Consider the following 23,391-nt stretch of genomic DNA (forward strand, 5'->3'; position numbering starts at 1 on the left):
ATAATTAATCAGGAATTATGAACATTTGACTCGTTTTTTTGTTATCAGAATTATTCAAGTATGAGCGAAGAAAAAAAAGATCTGAAAATATTCATGAACATTTTTTGACTTTTGAACTTTTGGGAAAGTCTGTTTTTTTTTTTTTTTTTTTTTTTTTTTTTTTTTTTTTTTTTTTTTTCACTTATTGACTTGTTCAAAAATAATCCAGACACTGAGTGATTGGAACTAATTATGAACTTATCGAGCCAAATCCACACTAGTTAAAAACTTTTCAGTTATAATTATTATAAAGTTCAAAAAATGTTCAACTCAAAGTTCAGCATCGTCTTAATTTTTTAAGTTCACTGTCAGGAACGTTTTTGGAAAAAATGTTTTTTACAAGGGCGTATTAATTATTAAATTTAGGGGAGGATCGGATAAATAGGGATCTTAACTCCGCTAAATCTTTTATTTGTCGGTTATATTAAAAAATAATAAGACAAGATTTTGATTTCCATTGAAAGAAAAAAATTTGTTCAGTTTTGAGCACAATGGGGCCTCGACAAAAATGATAAATAAAATTTTCGCAAAAAAAATTTTTCTGCATAAGATTTAAATTGATGCCTTTAATGAAATTTTCACAGAAAATTAATAAAATGAATTCCAACATGAAACTCGGACTTTGTAAAAATTAATTATATCTTGATGTCACTTTTGATAATTGACTAAATGTTTTAAAAGCCATATAATTTTTATTAAAAATGTTAACGGGAAGAGTATTCTTATAAGTGGTTCATTACGGTCACACTGAAAATATAAAAAGTGAAAAATAAAATAAATTAAACAATTGAAACTGAAAATAATTTTTCTCATGTTCATTTATAAGTCTTGACTTAATTCTTACAACTGTTTGCTCTATTTCCGTAATTCGTGAATTTCAGCAAACCAGTAAAGAGTTTTCTTAAGTAAAGAGAGTCTTTGATCTTTTTCTTTATTTTTTTTTTCGCCATCTCCGGTTCTTAACTCTGTAGTGATGAAGAAAACGTAATTATATAACACGAGGCTTCCTTTTATTACTCTATACAGACGTACAGAGTTTTCCGAGTGTCTCAAATAAGGGAAGAGAGAGACTAAAACAGTGGATAAAAGATAGTAAGAGAAAATAGTCCACTGGGATTCTGGAGGATGCAGAGAATAAAGAGAATCTAAACACCCACTCTTACTTCCGATACACGGAAGATTAAAAGGCACTCAGGAAACGAATGAATAATTTATGGTAGCAGCACATCCAGCTTCCTCCTGCACCGAGTCAGCCTTCTCATTCTCATCTTCATACTCCTCGTCCCCACAATATATATACCTATATAGAGATATACCTCTCCGGCATTTGTGCTTACTCACTACTCCATATATTTTACTCGGAAATTCTATCTACACCTTAAATTACATGTAAATAGTAAGTAGGCATAAGGTGTAAGCAGTTACTACTGCTTATTCAGTACTCCACTCACTTATATTTTTCGTTTTACTTTAAAACAAAATCCCTTTTCCACCCTCATTTAAAAACTACAGAGCAGTCTGAGCTCATGTGCAACTTTAGACTACAATATTTCAGAGGATTTTACTCTTAAAAAAAAAAAAAAAAAACACTAGTCTCAAGTATCCTATTCGCTGTTAATTATTTTGATAATCAGCGATTTTAATTAAACATACATATACTGTAAAAAAATTCCGAAGTGAAATTGACTCCACAGGGAAGTTCATTTTGATATTTAAACTGTGAGTCGGGTTTAAAAAATCCAGACCACTAAAAACACTCCGCTGAAAAGACAATCTCCCCATTTACTCCGTATACTCAATGATTTTTAAAAAAACTCCGCAACTCCAAGTCACGAAGTGAAATTGAATTTGAATTAAATCTTTATAATGACTATGAATTCACTCGTTATGCTGATATTTAATTGCTTGGGGTAGATAATTGATATTAAAAATAAAACCATCAGTATTATTATTTTGTTACAAGAAAAAAAAAATATTTTTTCAAACGATTTTAAATCACAGTTGATATTTTTGCAATTAATGTTGAGTAATTAGACTTTTTAGGGATTCATTAAAGAAAAATTTTTCAGTAAAAAATTACGTTTATTGGAATACTTGTTAAAGTCTATAGAAAAAGAAAGAAATTACTGATCCGTGTGATTTCGAAATCTAATTAGATTCTAAATCTCGAACCTTTCCGATTGCAACCGAAATAATTTAGTTCAATCCATCACCTTTTTCAGCAAAACTTTGAGAAAACAGCAAAAAAAAGTATCATGTTAAAATGAACAGAATTTTATATGAAATATTAATACTCTTTAAACCTCTATAACCTCAAAAATCGATGTTTTCCAATTATTTTTTTATGAGTCCGCTCGTTACAAAAATATTTCTAAAACTACAATATTTTTTTTGCCAAAAGCGATATTCAACTTTTAAACCATGAGCCAAATAATTTAATGAACCAATGAATTCTATAGTACACAGGAAAATAATATAGAAACGGATCCTATATATTGTGAACACCATTCATATATATATACATGCATATAAAAGCGATCCACAGAATATTATAGAAAGAGCTTCAAAATTTTGATCTCCATATCGCTTTCCATTTTGAGTAATAGTATCCTACTAAAGATATTATTAACATGAAGGTATCACATATCCTTGAACATTTGAAACCTTACAAGTGATAGTATAATCTCTACAAAAATTAACATGGCGCTATTACCTTTCACGATAAAATTTGAGACAATAATCCGTGTTTTTTTTATAAATTTAATAAGAACGATTAATTTTAAGTAGATGATCCTCCATGCAAAAATTTAAAAAAAAATATATTTTTCATAGCTCACTTTAGGCCGATTTTCGTATATATTTTGTACACGGAAAAAAATAAACTTTAAAAATTAGTGTTTGAAATTATAACCCGGAGCCCAGGTGTCACTATGGGGAATTTTAATATTCAAATAGTAAATTTTATAATACGTGTCGTCTATTTTCTGTCAATTACAATTTTTAAAGTTCAAATAGTAATTTTTTTTGCATAGACAATAAATTTTTCAACTTATCCTGTAATTATTAATGTTTGAATCGTAAATGAAAAAATTACTATTTAGAATGATAGTATTTACTGATCACTTTACCATTATATTATTTGTTATTCTCAATTTTTATAGATAATTTTTTTCCGTGTATACTTTAAATGTAATTTAAATATATGAAAAATATATCTTAGTACATATTTTATATATTTTAACATATATTTTTTAATAAATTTTTTTGATTGGGAATAACTTCATTGTCTCTATTTCTTTTTATCTCGAAGGAATGAAAAACAGTAAAAAGGATATTAATATAAAATAAAATTAAACATGTCGGGTTCATTGAATAAAGTCGTTGTGTTATCGAATCCACGTAAGGTATAATCCGACGATACGCGACGGTGGTGATTAAATTAAATGAATGTAGGATAGGAACATAAAGAGATACTCACCTATCCTGATAATGTCAGGAAGGGCGTTGGTGTGGGTGGCGATAAGTGCCAGTAGAAACCACCTCAGCGCCATTTCCGGTTCTGAGTAGTCAGGTTACAACTGCGCCAGCGCGAGCCACCGCGAATCCCTTTCTCACTCTGTAAACTCTCACAACGAGTCACAGAAGTAGATGATGAGGATGGTGATGAAGAAGAAGAGCCAGCTCCTCGTTCTCGTGCTTGCTGGAAAACAAGATAGGACGGTTCTTCATTAAAATGCACAGTAGAAACTCGGGCGTCCACTAAAATTTACTCTTTATGTTATGTATGTTATATATTATATAAAATATACACAAAACCCACCCGTACATGCTCAAACAACCACATACACTTGACTGAGTACCTTCCGTTGATCCTTTCTCATTTCTCATACTGTTTGCTATTCAATGTATATAAATCTTGTAAGTCCCTATCAAAATTTTAACTATTATTATTCTACGTCAGTACTTTACTATTTATTGTCATTTATGGCAAATTTGACTTCTAGCTTTTTGACACTTGAGGTTCAAACACGCGCTTATATACTAAATATTTGAGTTTTTGTCTTAATCTTCTCAGGGAAAAAAGGCTCAATATTAAGCCAAGTTCACCTCTCTTTTTTTTTAAATTATTATTGTGGCAATAAACGAATTAAAAATGAAAACGTTGATTTGTTGTTTTTATTTAATGATTGCAAAAAAAATTACGGAGACAGTGTTGAATTGATAAAAATTTAAACCAATAGCTATAGGAGAAAAATTTTGAATTGAAACTATATGGTAACGATCGCGGAATGGTGAGACATGCGGAACTCGCGGAACTATTAAAAGATATAAATTTTTTATTCATCAGAAGCAAAGGAAAATTAATTTTTTAGTATGATAAATTTTCAGGTGAGTGCTGGTTTATCGCCTGGAAAAATTATTTGATAGCACGTTAAAAAATAAAGTTGTACAACTAGAATTGTACTATAAAATTTAAAGTTTTTTAGCGGGATGAACAAATTTTATGGCTCTAAACAGTTAAATTATAAGTTTTTAAATTTAGCGGAGAATTTTTCGTTGAATTTGAGGCTCTGTTCAGTTAAATCTCCACTGCGCCTACATATTTTATGTTAGTGACACTTAATTAGTTTGCGTGGCAACGTTAAATATAAGTTATTGCACTCAAAAAATCACCAGATGCCACTTAATTTAAGCCTGCAGTTCTAATGAGAAAATAAAATTTACTTGATTGTCTGACGTTTATTTGCCGTCACGGTAATTTTTCTCATTAAATTCAACCCAATGCAATCCTTTTATTTTCTCCGTGTAGTCAATAAAGTTTAAAATATCGCAATCATTCATTCGTTTTATTAATTTTGACAATCGAATTATCGGCATCCATATTTCAATAATCGAGGCCATAAATTTTATTTCCCTGTCTCATTATGCGGAATTCATTTCAAAGACGCAAACATTACAAAAAGCAGTTATAAGTTGAAAAATAGCAAAAACAAAGGATACTTAGGGTGACAAAAAAAAACTTTTAAATTAATTAACAGTCCCATTTAATTATTCATATGTGAAGAAACGAGTAAAAATTAGCATAATTGCCGAAGAAAAGATAATATTTTTTCATAAGAGTTAGGCATGAGTTTTTATCGACTGAACAAAATTATAGTACCTCTAATGTCTATCGATTCACAAAATATTAAGCTGCCGTATGCAAAATAGCTAGCGAAACCCTCGCAATGAAAATAATCGTTCAATTCGAATTCTCTAGCCTTTTTTCCAAAATCTGAATTTTTTAGAACTCACTTTATCCTCAGCTTAAATTAGCAAACCCTAATAAATACTCTTAAGATAATTAAGTGACATTTATAAACTAAAATGCGCAATTCACTGTAAATATGATTCGTGTTGAAAGTATTCAAATATTTAAGCTGAAAAAATATTGTAATCCAAGTTATTAATTATCTAAATACAAAGATAAAGATAAGGATAAGGACAAAGGCAAAGACAAAGGCAAGGCGTACAACACCGAGATAAATTGTCGAGTGTAAAGAGTAAAAAAAGTTTGAGATGAATTTAAAAGTTTTAAGACCTCGTGTACACAGCAGGAATAAAATTTTAGTAGGTTGAATCGTGATTTCATTAAATATATAAAGTGAATTTTAAAACTAATTTTCGTAGTTTGAAAATTTAAAGGGATCAAAGTACTTTAAATCCGTCTAAAACAATTAATTAAATTACCAGTGGCACCCATATGTACATGGAGACGTTGGGAAATAATCAAAAACTTGGTATTTACGATCTCGAATTTTTTTAATTCAAACCCAGAGGAGTTTTTTAAAGTCTAATACTCGGTTTTACTTTTATTTTTTTTATTTTTTAACGACTATTCACTTTGTCAGAGGTAACGTGCAGACGTACGACAGCACGACGTGTGCAGTATACGAGGTTTACATAAAACGAGAGTTCGGTTTCAACTGTAGTGTATGTTGTGTAGCATGCAGTTTGTTGCATGTAGATAAGAGGGATGGATGTGGGAGTTGAAACGTATGCGAGAAGAATGGCAAAGAAATGTAGTAGCTCGTAGCTAGTAGGAAGTAGGGAGTAGGGAGTAGAAGGTAAGAGGTAAGAGGTAGAAAGTAGGAGGGTAGAGGTAAGTTGGTTGGTTAGTCGGCAGATATATGTGTAAAAACAAAACACAAGAGTTTGCTGACGAGCAATTTCACCAAAAGAGTACATAACTCTACGAGACATGGATATTAACTTCCACGTTCAGTACAAAAAACTTTTTATATTAAGACGTCGAGCGTTCAACAACGTCAGGCTACACTGTACGACAAATTTTTTATATTAATTTTAATTTTTTATGTTCTGTGATAAGCACAAGCACGATTTATACATCTTTTAAGCGGCACGTCGAGGACTTTTATTATTTAAACCATAAAGGAAATTCTTTGGGTAGAATTCAGCTTAAGTTTTGCTCCTTAATAGTTTGTTTGTAATATTCAAAGTCATCATAGCAAAAGAAAACGGGCTTTGGACAAGAATTTTATTAACCATGCATAGTTTAGCTTGGATTTTGTTCTTTTAGTGTTTTTTAAAATTTTACTACTGAGATAAGACTAATAATTGAGTCACTGGAAATTTTTGTGAAAGAATTATTGTAATTTATTATTGTGCTTAGAACTTATGAAGCTTTTGATGAAAGTGATTCAAAGAATCATTAAATGTCAGGCTGTAGATTATTAGATAGCAAATAATTTTGTTTTATATTTATTTGATGGTAATTTTTGGTGGAGGGGCTGACGAACCAATTGTAAGACAGAAGAAGACTTAAGGTTCCATGACTAATGATAAGGATAAATTTACGGAGGGAAAACTTATGAAAAGGAATCTCGAGGATTTGGAAGATTAATTTTGTATTAGCGATTATAACAAGATTTACTTTCGTAGTAAAATTTGTTAAAGAATTATTTTGAGCCTAAATTTTCTGATTTGAATAATTAATTTAAAGTTGACTTAAAAAAAATTTTTTTGTTGACACAGAAGTCAAGCTTGAGTAAATTTGGTCTGTAAGAATTTCGGCAACTCCCGAGTCAAAAAACAAATTGTAGTCTAGTCTTCAAGATTCTCAACTCCTTTGATGTTTTATTAATCGTCCAGAAAATAACTCTACTTTAGTACTCAAATTCTCAATTAAATTATAATGAAGATTTTAAATTATAATGAAGACCTTAAAATTCTCAACGAATGAAAAGTTATATTTAGGACTTTGAAAAATTTTAGATAGAAAAGGGAGGGGAGAAAATACGTTGGATGAGACTTTTGAGGTTCAAATGTGGATAAAATTATTCCTGTATGTTTTGAGTATTTTGAGGCTCTGATACGGATATGTTATTCCAGCTTAGTCCTCAAAGTAGTAAAATTGGTCGTTACTAAGGTACCTGCGGGTAATAAGGCCTAGCTAAGGGAGATTTTAAATAGAATTGAAAATATTGCATTTAATTATCGAAATGTATCATTAGTCTTTATTTCAATACATTAGCCATAAAATGTAATGAAGTAATGGTAATTTTTACCATAAACAAACAAAAAATTATACTTTTGCAAAAACCATACGAATAGGCCTTATTTCACTACGGTAGGGTAATAAGGCCTACGGGTTAAACAAACTGGAATAGTTTAACTATACTTAATAAAATTGGTATTAGAGATGAATCATCACTTAAATTTAGCAACAATACTTTTTAAGAGTCAGCAGACTAGATTGTTTTTTATAATTTCTTCTGCGCTACGACAGCATATGACAAATGATGAAATATAGAAGACAGGGAACGTGGTATCGGGTCTCTATAAATTTGTGGTAACATCTCTATGCAAGACCCTTCCACTAGAGTAGCCTTTAGCGGAGGCGGTTATTTTAAATATCATTTCTGTCACTTAGACCTTATTACCCGCGGGTACCTTACTTTGAGGACTAAACTAGGATAACTTTCTATACTGTTGTCAATCTTTAAATTCTAAATTGATCCTCAAAAACCTCATTAAGAACTTTGAGACTTACATTTAAATTTCGTTTTTAACTCGGGTTTTTTAAATATGATTTTGTTTATACACTGTAAAAAATCGGGAGTTAATTCGGAGTCATTACTGATTTTATTTCAGTCTGCATTCACTACTATCCAGAGTTTTCATATTGAAATAACTTTTTTTAGAAGTGAATTTTACTTCGAACTGGAGTTTAAATATTAAATAAACCTCCGCTTCGAGTGAATTTCACTCTGAGGATTAAATAATTAAATAGTCACCCGTTCCGAATTTTCACCTTGTTCACTCCGTCAATTTTTTACAGTCTAGTGTATTGTAGTTAGAGGATTGAACATCAAAAAAATATTCTTTCTCAGCTTAAATTTTTCCATGAGTTACGGGTTCGAAATCAGAAAACACGGCATCGTAATTTCAAACTGACACTGTGACTGATTTTTCCATTATTTTCGAGTTTTTTTCCGTTTGAATGAAGCAAATGATTGAAAAGAAAAATCACAATAACTTTTCTAACATTCATAAAAAATTTTATTTTCATTCTCATATTATACTCGAGTCGAAGCGGTTGTATTAAAATATGTAGAGATAAGTAGTCATTTTAGTTGGAAAAATAATAATTTAAATATTATGAAAAGATGTTATACCTCGCAACTTTTTTCATGATGAATAATGTGAAAGACATAAATATTTTTAAAAAATAAGTTGATGCAATACAAAAAATACTTTCAAATTTCCTTGAAGATTTTTATTATTTGCACAGTAGTATAAGTTTACAATAGTCAGAAGAAAACAAAGTAACACAACAGCTGTCACCTCATTGTTGTGCCATTGAATTCACTATAAAAATGAAAAACAAGAGAGCAATGGTGTCATGAAATATATATATACATATATACAGTGATAAAAAGAGTAAAAATACACGTGGATATTTGAAAAAAATATAATGTCAGAAAAAAAAATATAAAAACAAAAAAAAATTTATATCGAAAACAGATCCCCGTTACTTTTGGTAGCTTATATGCTGCACATCTGGAAAAGCGAAGATCACATCGCCTTCGTCTTATTATAACAGATGTCATTGTAAATGTACGTACACACGACTCCAAACTGTCGTTTCACGAATACTTTTCAGACATATGTTCAAAATTAAATAATAATATATAAGCAAAAAAAAAAACAATTTTGCAATTATTGTATTCATAACAAAAAAAAAAAAATCCGTATTACCACTGAATGTTCCTCATTATTTTCCATCGTTATCAAATTGAGCAAAGCTTAAAAGCTTTAACAAAAAAAACCGTTTAAATCACAATCAATGTCACATATGGACATTAAAGTAGGTCATTAAACATTAAAAAGCTTTGGAAAATAAATACGACGAGGGAAGTTAACAATAGATTCATAAATAATGATAATAAATAAAGCTCGTAATTTAAAACAACGAAAACATAAACAATAACAAGATTATATTCCAGAGATTGTTTTACAGATTTATATTTTTAATTATGATATTAATCCATTTAAACACAATTGGCATTTTGTTTTAACGATGGATGCATTTTTTAGTTACATAATTAAGTACCCTGGGGATTTTGATGAAATATTAAATGAATTTAAAATTGTGTACCGGTTGTGGATATTCAGATGTATGCCAAAAGGTGAATCGTTTTTAGGAGTGAGGAGGGGAAGGGAAGGGCAGAAGGATAAAAAGAGAGGAAGAAAATGGCTGTAGATGCTGTAATATGAACAGGAAATCTAGGATGAATAAAGAGCGAGGGATGACAGCTGGTGTGTTCAGCGCCCAGAAAATCCAACAGGATTTTATAGTGCCGAGTTTCCTCGGAGATACATCGCTTATACATGAGGTGTGTAGAAAATTAACGACTAAAAACTCTCCGCCATTACACACATATATGTCTATGTCTATGTATTTGTACATGATCTCTATCTCTACATATGTGCATATATTACACGATATAGATGTATATATTTATTACACGGGAAGAAAAGGTTGTATAGCATCATGCAGCGTTATTGCATGTTACGAGGCAAATTTTAATATAGTTTACAATGCCCGATAACGACGAGTACAATTGGTATGTCAGCTCAATTATTAACGAACACCTTATGAATTCATAAATAGATAATACTCATGACAATCAATTAATTGCACATTTATTAATTCCATTTATATATATATCGTAATTAATTGATATTCCATTTATGAATTTACTGTGCATATATTTGTGTATATATATGATTTTATATTTTCGATTAACGGCTCAATTATTAATATTTTTTTGTACTGAATTATTTATTTCAGTCGCTTGTTAAAATATTAATATCATTTTTTTTAACTTCCCGCTAAGAAAATTATTAATTTTAAAAAATTCGGGTTATTGGTTTCACCCCGATTTTCGAATGCGGATTGAAATAAAATCCGTATTCTCTCCCGACTTTTTACAGTGCGCTAAAAACATTCCCTAGAATTATTTTTATATGAAAAATAATTGATAAAAAAATAAAATAAAAAAGCCATTTTTTTTTGTTACAAATACAAATATAGGTTAAATATAGTTTTACAATTCAAAAGAAAAAATGAAAAAAATTTTAAGAAAAAAATAAACATCGTAACAGTTTGTATGCATTAATTAATTAGGTGCTTTTTTCTTTTAGGTGCTTTTATATTTTATGGGTACAAGAACCCCTTTCAACGGAGGGTAAAGGCCTCCTCCAAAAACAATTGATAACTCTGAAAAATAAAATTTTTATACGAACAGAATTCTAGATCTTTTGAAATTACGATTCAAATAAATACACATTCCAAACGAATATAAATTTATTAAATTTACTATCAGATATACTTTACCCAAGCATGAAAACTATTCAAGGTAAATTCAGTATCAATATTAAATAAAACTTAATTCAAAATAAAATTTATATGTAGCATATACTTAACAAAGTACCCAAAAGTATTTATTTATTTGTAAAGTAAATTCCTCTCAGCGCTACTGCGTTTTTTGCATTCAGAAAATATATGAATTGAACTCGATAAATTAAACACAATGGTATGCACAAAAAAAAAAAAAAAAAAAAAAAAAAATAATCGCCGGCACATATCCAGTAAAAAATGTACATTGTATATTGTAGATGTAAAAAGATATACACAAAGTGAAAAATAAAAATAGCTGGAATAATTCACTAAAGTTTCTAACCCAGAACGGCAACAAAAGTTTTTTTAAAATTTTTGGTAAAGCGCCAAATTAGTGGGGTTTGGAAGTTCGCCCATTAATATATTCTTGAACGCGGATTACTTGACGCTACTAACAAAATACTGACCGTTACAAGCTTTCAAGACAAACTTTTATATCAAACTTGTATAATATCTCAAAGTTACCGTCTATAATAATAATTAAATACCCTCTACACATCTATGTAGCTGCTCATAAATTTATATTTTATTTAATAGAATAATTAACTTGACACGAAACTGCATTATTTTGTCAGCAATAAAAATAATATATTTCAGTCCGGAAATTTATATAAAAACATAAAACAAAGTTTAACTTTCAGAGTTAAGAAAAATCATGACTGGACATTTATATTAGCCTTATTACTTGGAAAAACATGTATATACATATACATATATATGTATCTATGGATCTAAACAGTTAGAAAATATAGTCAGAAAAATAGCAGTCAAGAATGTTTTTCTACTTTGCAATAAACTCTTACTCACAAGCTAGATTCACTCACGTGTACTTAATTTCAAGCGTGTTTCTCTAAAATGTGACCTGTACTACTGGATAGTATGGAACAGCACAGAATAGTGTACGCAATCTTAGAAAAGCCGCGTCTGCTTGCACACAACCTCCAATGTGCATTTACGATAAATCACAAGAAACGACTTTGTAAGCTGCTTCCTACGAAAATCCACTATTATTTTTTTTTCCTCACTCATTTTCTTGCTCTTGTTCTTGTTCTCATTCTCATTCTCGTTCTTATCCCCTTTTTTTTTCTTTTTCTCATTGTCTATCTACCCCTCTAGTTATATATTCTTTAGCCTACTCAATCTCATTCCAATTTCGCTTCCCTTGTTCTCTTGCTATTCTCATCTACTCCAGTTGCACTCGAGTTTTATAAACACTATATTACCCGACGGACTGTTTTATTATTTTTTAAAAAGATTTATTTTCCAATTTCCGAAGGACGCTGCCGAGCCAAATCTTGCCGCGAAATCTTTGACTTTTATTCCTTCCGCTTTATTCTGCAGAAGTGTATCTAGGATCGCTCTTTCTCATGCCTATAGTCACATAATAGAATCAAGACTTGCATCCCCACGTGCTACTGCACGATCACTTGGGAACGTTTATCTCCCAAACCGCTGGAGACAGATATAATCGATCTTTATTGCCCTGTTATTCATACGGAACAAGAAACCTCATATATTACCGAGCATTTTATCTCGAAATGCTCTATGAAATTTACCTCATATTTCATACGACAAATCTACTATCATCTACCGACAAATATATATATATATATATATATAATTTTACGATTATTTAAATTATTCATTACCAATTATAATTTCAAATCATCTCTATTAATGGTGACAATTTTTTGGTAATTAACTTTGACTAGGAATTCAACCGTCGAGTTTTTGATTCCTGTAGCAAATTTACTTTTCAATATTTATAGTACTCGACTCTCACTTGTGATTATTCTCAAATTTAATTAGACACCTAATTAAATTTATTCACATTCCGGTTGTGAATACAAGAGATAAAATTAAGGACCCAAAAATTAAATTATTAATTTTGAACTTATAATTATTTTCAAATTTTATCAAAAAATAATTTTTGAAACTACGACATTTTGCCTGGAAGGGGAAGTCTACGGTTTCAAATCGTTGTAACTTCTTCAAAAACGGACTAATTCAGACGTTTTTTTTTTTTTTTTTCAAAATTTTCGTCTTTAAATATACTTTCCGGAAAAAAATCCAAAAAAAAATTGAAGATATTAAAATCTATGAAATTTTTAACTTCTTTAAAAAAAGCACATTTTTCTCGGAAACTAAGCGAGATATCGAAAAATTTTATTCTTAAAAATAATATTATTTTCTCAAGTTCTACAAGAATTCGTGGTCATTTGGCGGCACTACGGAAACGGTAAAATCCTTTTTGTAAAGAAAAAAAATTTATGGTGACTTAGAATTTTTCTTATCTCTTAATTGCAACAACTTTTAGGTCTAAAGGAACATTAAAAAATTTTAATAAAAAAAAAACTGTCCGGAACTCGAATCGTCAACCCCTTGATTGATGGAATAAATTGACTCATCAGTATTGATGGCAGTAAACTAACATATGATATCGCTTGAATCAAATCAGACTTGTAATGAAATTTGTTTACACTTGCGGTATACATGCATCGTATGTAGCATATCCAGTTACGTATCAGCAAAGCACAGAACTATCTAATTACACAGCAGCGCATAAACTTGAGCACATTACATATAATTACCGTTATTATTGTAATCCTATACAAAGTACGATATGTAATTTCAATGTCATTATCCAACAGTTATTAGAATATAATTAAATTTAAATAATAATAATTTAAATTTAATTTGAAATTGTTTAAATTAAGAGTCTTTGACCGAAGTTCGAACCCAGAGCTCGGGGATTAATAATTACGAAATCAAATTAATTTGCCATGATTATTATTGGAATCGGTCGAATCAAAGTAAACGTGAATTTATTATCTAAAATTTAAATTAAATATGAAATTAGTTTGATTTGAATGCATAAAATAAATGTCGATGTCCTGAACGTGTGATATTAAATTACATGTCAACAAAACGTGAAACTATCTAATTACATATCGGGTGATAAACTCAAACATGTCGAATCGAACGATCAATATCATTGAAAGCACTTGATACGAGACTCAATTAAATTTCCTACATTTGCTCTGTAGACAGGGAGATTCACTAGATTTCAATATACCCATTGTGTCAACAATCTAATCAATATCCAATAACATCTCACGGTTATTGTTTATCAAAATTATGCGGGTGATCCGTTTTCTCTATCAAAACGACCGAACTTTAATCAACCGCTTTATTATTATTATTATTATTATAATTATCATTCAATGTTTATTAAATACATAATTATACTTCATCAGCGTTATTGCAAATGCAAAAGACGAATAAATGAATAATTACACGCGCAAGAAATCCAGCTGTGACAGAAAAATAAAAGACAAAATTTCGAGACAATAAAATATTCATAGACTATTTCGCAAATTGGATAAAAGCAATGTTGTATACGGTGGAAATAATCCGAGGTTTTTTATTTATAACCAGTTTTCAGCGGTTAATCTGTGTCCTGGGACGAGAAGAGAGACCCGGGGAACGCGGGGAAGGGGTTGCGGGAGCAAAGAACAAAAAAATTGCCATCCGGTCTCTCATCGAATCTAACAACGGTTTATTCTGTGGCTGTTACATGAAATAAATTCACACTCACGGTACACATTCAGCTCACCTCGTTCCAGATCTATCCACTAAAATCCTCTTCGCAAGTTCCCTTTTTCTCCACATATACATATTTATGTATTCGCGCATGTAACTTGCCACCTCATCTCGGGTGGTCGTGTGCGCGCCGACCCGATAATTTATGTCACCGTGCAGCGCGTTACCGGCCAGGGAACATCCGGTAACTCTGCTCATATTTTTTTTTTCTCTTTTCTTTTATATACTTTTTTCACAACTTTTTTTTATTGCCAACGAGTTCTCGGTGGAACTGCAGTCCCAGTGACGCTGCTGCATTCCCAAACGATTTAGTTTTCTTTGTAGAGACAACTCGGCACGACTATTTGCTCTTTCCACCATTTTATATCGGACAAATTCTCATTTCATTATTTTTTAAATAAACGAAAATTTTTCGAAAAAAATTTAACGACTGATGATCTAGTCTTTGATATTTTATTTTTTAGTCTGACATTTTTCCACTGATAAATTATGTTTTTTTTTCACGTTTGATTTTAAATTATACTGACGTTGAAAATAAAAAGTTTTGGGTGAAAGGTCGAGTGAGAAAAATATGAGAATGAGGGTGAGTACGATAAGAGAAAAGTACAAGCAGAAAAATTTCGTATATTTTTAACGATAGTTGCTTCCGGATAATCGGAAAGAGTTGGAGCTAAACTCAATGGTGTATTGGAGTGCTGGTTAAATGTGGAAAAGAGAAATGGCTCGAGAGAGAGTACAGAGGGCGGAGATATCGTTTTCACAGTTGGAAAGTAACACCGCAACCACGGACACTCGTGCCAGCATCAGAACAAACACCAGAAATCTAGGACATGAAGCTATATAGCTTTACTGGAACGTTTAATGGCGTATGTCTATATATATTAATATATATATAGACGCGAATCTGGTGAAGGCTTTTAGCGCCCCAGTGGCGTTAGTGCGTTTCCCGAGGGATTAATGCCAGACTATAATAAGAAAGCTCATACTTTTTAAACGTTAAATTCGTCAATCTTTTTTAAATATATAATTTTTTTTATTTATATATTTTTTAAAACTTTGCCTGACGTTAAACATTTCTGTATCATGGACGTCTAATTTAAAAGGATTTTCAGTGCTCTAAATTGTATTGCAGAGAAAAAAATGTTGAAATAAAGGTTTTAAAAAAGAATAATGCATTAAAATATACGAATTGTATATTATAATAGACGCTCGTAATTTTGTTCAAACAATTGTATAGAATTTTTTATTACGAAAAATAATGATACTGCTGTATTACAATTTTATTTTACGCTCTACTTACATTCGTAAGGATTTATGCACGAAAAATAATAATGAAAAAAAAAAAAGTATAAAACAAGGAGTTGTGTAAAAAATTTATTTAAATTTCGTAAGGTGAGTCACTTTAGATTCTAACGGATTAAGTTACAGTAGACGTCGCTGTCAGTGACGATAATACCAATAAGACGCATTAATCTCTTCTTACATTAATTCAATATATATATACATATATATGTATCGCCGTATTGGAGATTATGTATAAACTTAACACAAGAAAGCACTTATACTCAGCGATGATGTCGTCATTGAAACATAAATACGTTTAAATGCAATCATCATTTCATGAATATTTATTATCGGATTTCACCAAAACTAATTCGACTTTACTCAATATATATGTGTATTTATATAACTATACATCGGAAGCACTCACGAAATCCACAGCATTATATTGCCGCTGATGGCCTCTACTCGCTCTCCAATGGATTAAATTACAGGAATACATGTACATATATATATATATATATATATATCTATAGTCTATAAGGCAAAGTTCACTAATGATTCAACTCTATCATTAAATACAACTCATAACTCATATATCACTTAAAATATATTCATAAATAAATTAATAACTTTGCGGCCATCAACTCAAGCTAATGGACAAAAATTTGTTTAATTCTGAGTAAAAGGCTGTAACGAGTTTTAAAATACCAGTGAATTTAATTGAGAGGAATTTTAAAACTGAAAGCCCAAAGCTAAGAAGTGCTTTGCTGTCAAAATTTCTTTTGAAACCCCAGCGACAGAAAGGAGGTCGAAAAAACTTATTTAATTTCTCGGTTCATTTTTTGGTTCACCACTTTTGTGAAAATAAAAAAATCCCGGAAATCTGTTTGCTGCATTAGAAAGATGAAACTGGGTATGAGAAAAAGTGGTTAGCAAACTATGAACTTTTTTTTTTTTATAGAGTTATGGTCATTTTTGTGAGCGTCGTGTTTCTGCTTTATTATCAAATAAAATAGGAAATAGTAAACGTGGAAAAATATATAAAAGAGGAAAATTTAATCTAAAAAAAATAAGCTTTCAAATAAATTTATCTAGATTAAGTTTGAAAAATTTTCTCTAATGATATTGGCTATTTAGAAAAAATTAAATTTTTATATTAAATAATCGAAACTTAATTTTCGATAAATTTATTTTTAATAAATTGATATTTAAAAATTTGTCAAGCTCACATTTTTATCAGTGGAACCTTTTTTTTTATTTTTCTACCCAGCAGATTTAAATTTCTATTGAAGTTAAGTTCAAATAAAAAGAATTTTTTTCCCAAAGTTACACGGGATATCCAGTGACATTTTATGATCCATAAAAAATCCAAAAACCCTTAAAGAGTCATAACTTAGAAAAAAATCAAATTCTCTCATAAAATAAATCGAAGGCAAATGAATGATAAACGTAAGAGGCGGGTTCTTGAATTAAAGTTCAATGTCAATTAGACGTCACACTGCATAATCGTGTGTCACTTATAGGTGTCCAATGAGCCACCAGTGGTCTCTGTTGCAAGAGCGTTTATTGGAACCGCAGCCGGCCTCGAGCGTAAGCTCCATGAATATAAATGTCGTCTATCTCAAGGGAACGATAAAGTCCCAATGCTCACGTTTCTATGACTCAATTTACGTGTATTATACGCACGTTTCGTTCGTGATTCGTTACAACCTGCGTCCGCACAACCCACCACTGCTGAGCTCTACTCTACCATAGTGACGTTTCGGTTCTATGCATATATACACATATATACATGTATAGTACATATAACATGTACCAATTCTGGACCAATACTATTCTGCCCAGAGTACACTCAACTCAATTTATATTACCCGTATCGACATACATGTTACACTACACTATGCTACAGTACACTTGCTATTTTCGTGTGAGAATACATGCAACAATGCGTATGATCGACGTACAAGAGCTACTGTTGAATAAAAAGTTTAAACATTCATGACCTTTGTTAAACTATTTAATATTCTGACAGTGTTATTTTTATTTACAACAAAATCGCTTAAATATTTTGTTTTTCAAGCACAAAATTCCCTCAACAAAAATCATTGGAGCTGAGAAATGAGTATTGATCACATCGACTTGAAAAAAAAAAAAAAAAAATTGTCCGATAAAAAATTAATATCTTAAGTGAAAAATTTTTACCCGTAATGAATAATTACTATCACTATTGGAAAATTACCATATGTATTTAAAAATTTCAATTTATGATGAAAAATTGAATTTTTTTAACGACTGGTATTAAAAGACTGAGTAAAAGTAATTGCTAAAATATTTGAAAGATATTATATCTATTAAAATATTAATTAGAGTTTTAACAAATATTGGATGAATGGAATATAGGAAAGTTGATGCTGTAAAAATGGTCCATCCGTTTTAATTTCGCAGGACAAATATTAGTGACGACACCTATGACTGTAATTTTTAATATTACATGGGTAAAATTAAATTTTTTACTCAAATGGCAGAAGGAAACTTTTTTCCTGTAAATAGTTTTTTAATTCAGAGTTAACGCGGAGAAAATAATTAAAATCTGAAGTATAATTTTTTTTTTAAATTTAAATTTCATGATTCTGAAGTTAGCAGACTATTAAAAATTTCCGGATTTTTTTTTTTCAACAAATAAATTACAAAAAAAAAAAAACTAAAAATATGCACTTGTAGAAAATTAAAAATGCTACATGTGCAATTTTTTTTAAATTTACTTTTTTTAAAATTTAACGCTTTAAAAAAACTTCAAAAATTATTGGGCGTCAGTTAACCAGTATCATTTAAATTTTCATTGATTTTCATGGATCTATTTCGCCGCTCAAATTCATGTAGATCTAAAAATAGATCAATCTCAGATGTCAAATTTTTTTTTTAGTTCCGAAAAAGAAAAGTGTTAAATATTTTCGTACTATCGCTATCATAATAATTATAAAATAATCTTTATATAAAAATAATTATAATAGAGTCTATGAAAATGTTTTCATTAAGTTTAACGCAGCCTCAACGTTAATCTACTAAAGTAATAATAATGTAAGATAAGTCAAGTCGGATATTACGTTGATGTTCACTAGAGATAAGATTTCCATTGTTCTTTAAACTTTTTAAAGCCCCATTGATATTAAGTTTCTTCAGTAGTAAGTTTATTGCAAATTAAATACTACGTAAAACGTTGTTGTCTATTTAATTATCTCTGGTTTGTTGTTGGAGACCAGAAAGTAATTACAGACTGAGTAAGATAAAGATTCATTACTTTTAAAAACATTTCTTTGGATACCGGAAGATATCGACTTTTAGATTTTTTATTTACCAAGTTTAGCTATACGGATAGAAGAAATTTTAACGAGAATACTTGAGGATAGAGTGGAAAAAATAATAAAAAAAATAATTGTATTAAAGACTAGGAAGATAATTCTTAAGACAAGAAGCTAGAGGATACTACTCCATTAATCAACTTTTCACCTCTTCTTTGTTTCCTTCCTTTAGTCAGCAATTTTTTTATTTTATTTTCACTGCTGGCTTTTTGTTGTTATCAGAGACACATTAACTTCTTTTATGCAGGCGATTAGTTTGCTTATAAATAAATATGAGTACAGTAGGGGTTACGGTAATTGAGAAAATTTTAGTGGCGAAATTTTTCGCTAGACAAATTAATGACTTTGACAAATCGCAATAACGTTTGACAGATAAATTTCGTATTTATTACTCTGATGGTAATATATATAGGTATGACGATAGAGGTCACACTGAAATACTCAATCGAGCAATGCGGTCAGACGTAACGGACCGTATGTTAATATACGAGCAGGTAATTTGACTGAATTGTACTGATTAAGCTCTTGGAATTTGATAACTGAATTATGGTACATGTTTTCGTTATTTTATTTAATAATAAGTCATTTAATTATTGGTATCGATGCCGGGATGATGATTTCAAAGTAAATAAATTCAAAAAATAATCATTTGTAAAACAATATGGAAATACTCAATTAATCTGACGGATTGGATATCTGTGAACTGTCTAAAATTATCGAGCAAATCCGTACTGATATATTACGTTTATTTGAAGTCTATTGACAAGAAAAATTAATTTTTTGTTATGATAAATTTTCAGGTGAGTGCTGGTTTATCGCCTGGAAAAATTATTTGATAGCACGTTAAAAAATAAAGTTGTACAACTAGAATTGTACTATAAAATTTAAAGTTTTTTAGCGGGATGAACAAATTTTATGGCTCTAAACAGTTAAATTATAAGTTTTTAAATTTAGCGGAGAATTTTTCGTTGAATTTGAGGCTCTGTTCAGTTAAATCTCCACTGCGCCTACATATTTTATGTTAGTGACACTTAATTAGTTTGCGCGGCAACGTTAAATATAAGTTATTGCACTCAAAAAATCACCAGATGCCACTTAATTTAAGCCTGCAGTTCTAATGAGAAAATAAAATTTACTTGATTGTCTGACGTTTATTTGCCGTCACGGTAATTTTTCTCATTAAATTCAACCCAATGCAATCCTTTTATTCTCTCCGTGTAGTCAATAAAGTTTAAAATATCGCAATCATTCATTCGTTTTATTAATTTTGACAATCGAATTATCGGCATCCATATTTCAATAATCGAGGCCATAAATTTTATTTCCCTGTCTCATTATGCGGAATTCATTTCAAAGACGCAAACATTACAAAAAGCAGTTATAAGTTGAAAAATAGCAAAAACAAAGGATACTTAGGGTGACAAAAAAAAACTTTTAAATTAATTAACAGTCCCATTTAATTATTCATATGTGAAGAAACGAGTAAAAATTAGCATAATTGCCGAAGAAAAGATAATATTTTTTCATAAGAGTTAGGCATGAGTTATTTTATCGGAATTTACTTATCACGGTCACATGAATCACCGAGTAAAGTTATAGATCATATATTTGCACAGGCGATCAACTTTACCCTCTTTAAAAAATTTAGTTTCAACTCGAGCGTGAAACTCAGTCATGAGTAACAATTTTCTCTTACAAGTGAGAAGAAAACCCAGGCAACTGGCAACTCGTCGTCGTCAGTCACGTTTCTTCAGCTATTCCTTGTTTTCGCTCCCACTTGTTGTGAGCTCTGAGCTGACTATCGCTTTTGGCAACGACAAGCTCTTCTGTCTAGAAATCGAGTGAGTGCAGTGCAGATTAGTGCTGGCAGGTTAGTGACGGAATCCAAGATTAGAAAAGCATGAAGCTCAATTAACAATTCGATGATCAGAACTAATACTATCGTTACGAAACAGTCGATGCATGTACTGGTGTAGAGACATAAATGTCAGATGCTGAATAAATAAATTACAATAGAGAAGTTTATCCACGAAATTGGTAGTCAGTCATCCAATAGAGGAAACTCATTAATTTCTCGGTTCAGAACTCAGATTTCCGGCTAGAAGTCAATGGAAGGCCAGAACGAAGGACCGGCAAGCAGCAGCCAGAGCTGATCCGAGCTCGCCGGGTATATGCTGCACAAGTAGTCGGAGAACGGGTTCGCTCAGCAATTAAATTGGTGGATTTAGTCCAAAGCCAAAGAGATGAGAGAGATCGTCCTACGGCGCTGTATCTGCTGTGCTGCTCTAGGTCAATCCGATATCGGATTCTTTTCACAATTTATATAATACACATATTTAATTAAAAAATTTTTTTTCTGCCGCTCGGTAAATTGATACTTTATTATTTATTTTTAATTAATGTACACGTCAGAGTCAAGTAAATTATCCGGGATTATATTTTATATTGCGCAATGAAAATCATTTGAAACAGTTCAATTAAATTATTTAATTAGACAACTAAACTATACACGGTAAAAAAAATCCAGGTAAGTCCAGGCGTTAAAATATTCGGTGTAAAATTTCAACACCCAAACCAGTGTGAAAATAACCACTGGCAGATTCATTAAATGTTTATATTTTTTTGCGTGCAATAAATTTTTTTTTTTTTTTTTTTTTTTTTTAATTTCTACACGTGGTATCTTTTTATTTTACACTGATTTAACACCGGTATTTTTACACCGCCAAATTGCACCGCGTACACCGGTTTTATTTCATTTCAACACCGCTCTTTTTACAGTGTATATGTATATTTAGATGACGTCATAAAAACTTTTATCGTACGACAATTGTCAGTTTTACATACGTATATATATATATATGTATGTATATATATATATATATAGAACTTGGAGATGAACGCCTTACAATTTCGAACCGAATCTATGAAAAGTAATACAAATGAGAAAAGTTTCGTCTCGTATCACAGCCAGTAAAACAGGCGCGAAAAAAAAGGGAAATTGAATAAAAAAAAAAGTTTTAAACTCTATCGAGAATATATTCAAGGCGAAATAAAAATCTAGAAATATTTAACCAACAAAATGGATCAGCTAAACAAAAAATATTTTATTACTCTCGACAACAGCACGTTATAAAATATAAAGTAACATATTTACATAATATCTCGGCGTCAACATTTTAAAAATAGTTTTCCTTAGTAAAGCATGTAAAGGTCTTCATCATCTGAAAAATGTATGCGAACAAAACGACGCAACATCATTCTATTGTCAACAATATTACGTAAGGAAAAAAATAACATATGAGGCCGAGGCCGTAGATTTGTCTCAAAAAAAAAAGACACAGTAAATTACATTTTTATACTGAAGATACCGTGATAAAAAAAGCTGAGTGTAAAAAAGAGAAGAAATTTTTTATGAACCTATTTGATTTGTTTGAACTTTATACCAAGTCGTGATCGTATATTGTCATCGGAGGTTTTTTTACTCTCGTTTCCTCTTTGCTTAACCCTCTGCCCTCGGCCTCTTCTGCTATTATATAGTCAGCCCTGTATCTGGACTCTCGTTCACTCTTTTCGTTAAGATTCTCCGATCATGTGCAGTCACTATATCATCTGAGATTCTATAGTAGAGAGCTTACCTCCGGTCCTTGGCTCTTGGCTCTCGTCTCTTGCATTCTACTTCGCGCTTCTCCTTTACTTATATTCTTCGCCTATCCAAGAGTGTACCAGAGATCGAGTAATACTTGTCTTTACTTATACAATGTGCGGGCTTAAAGGCGGTATTGTATTCATGTGAGCGCCTCGCGAATCTCTATGATGCTCCAAGGTTCAAGCCACACTAATCTCGAACATGCTCTCATCTGCTATACATATATGCGTGTATATACATATGCGCCGCGAGTATATCAATGAGTTACACACGACTGCTCACATTGCATTAACAATTAAATCACCACATACATGCCGTCTACAATCTTAATGCAGTAATTTATTTAGTGTGGGTATAACATGAATTAGTTATTTATCAACGGGGTACATGTACGTAAGTAATTACAAACAAAATTTGACGGAAGTAAGAGTCGGTAAACTCAATTTGGAGAATTTTATTATTTAAATTAATTGCTCAACTATTTTCTAATTAAT

General features: G+C 30.6%; 2 protein-coding genes across 5 annotated transcripts in view; one reads left to right on the forward strand and one right to left on the reverse strand.

Moving 5' to 3' along the window:
• Positions 1-3,590, reverse strand: part of LOC103579583 (glutamate receptor ionotropic, kainate 2) — a 52,876-nt gene extending 49,286 nt beyond the window's left edge. For all 3 annotated transcript variants that reach the window (XM_053740541.1, XM_053740542.1, XM_014441751.2), the window contains exon 1: positions 3,518-3,590. In XM_053740541.1, the coding sequence (XP_053596516.1) occupies positions 3,518-3,590 (73 nt within the window). The remainder of the gene's footprint in view (positions 1-3,517) is intronic.
• Positions 1-23,391, forward strand: part of LOC103579584 (glutamate receptor ionotropic, kainate 2) — a 235,429-nt gene that overhangs the window by 159,799 nt on the left and 52,239 nt on the right. The gene's annotated exons all lie outside the window — the stretch shown is intronic.

This window comes from Microplitis demolitor, chromosome 7 (genome assembly GCF_026212275.2).
Source record: "Microplitis demolitor isolate Queensland-Clemson2020A chromosome 7, iyMicDemo2.1a, whole genome shotgun sequence".
NCBI lineage: Eukaryota > Metazoa > Arthropoda > Insecta > Hymenoptera > Braconidae > Microplitis > Microplitis demolitor.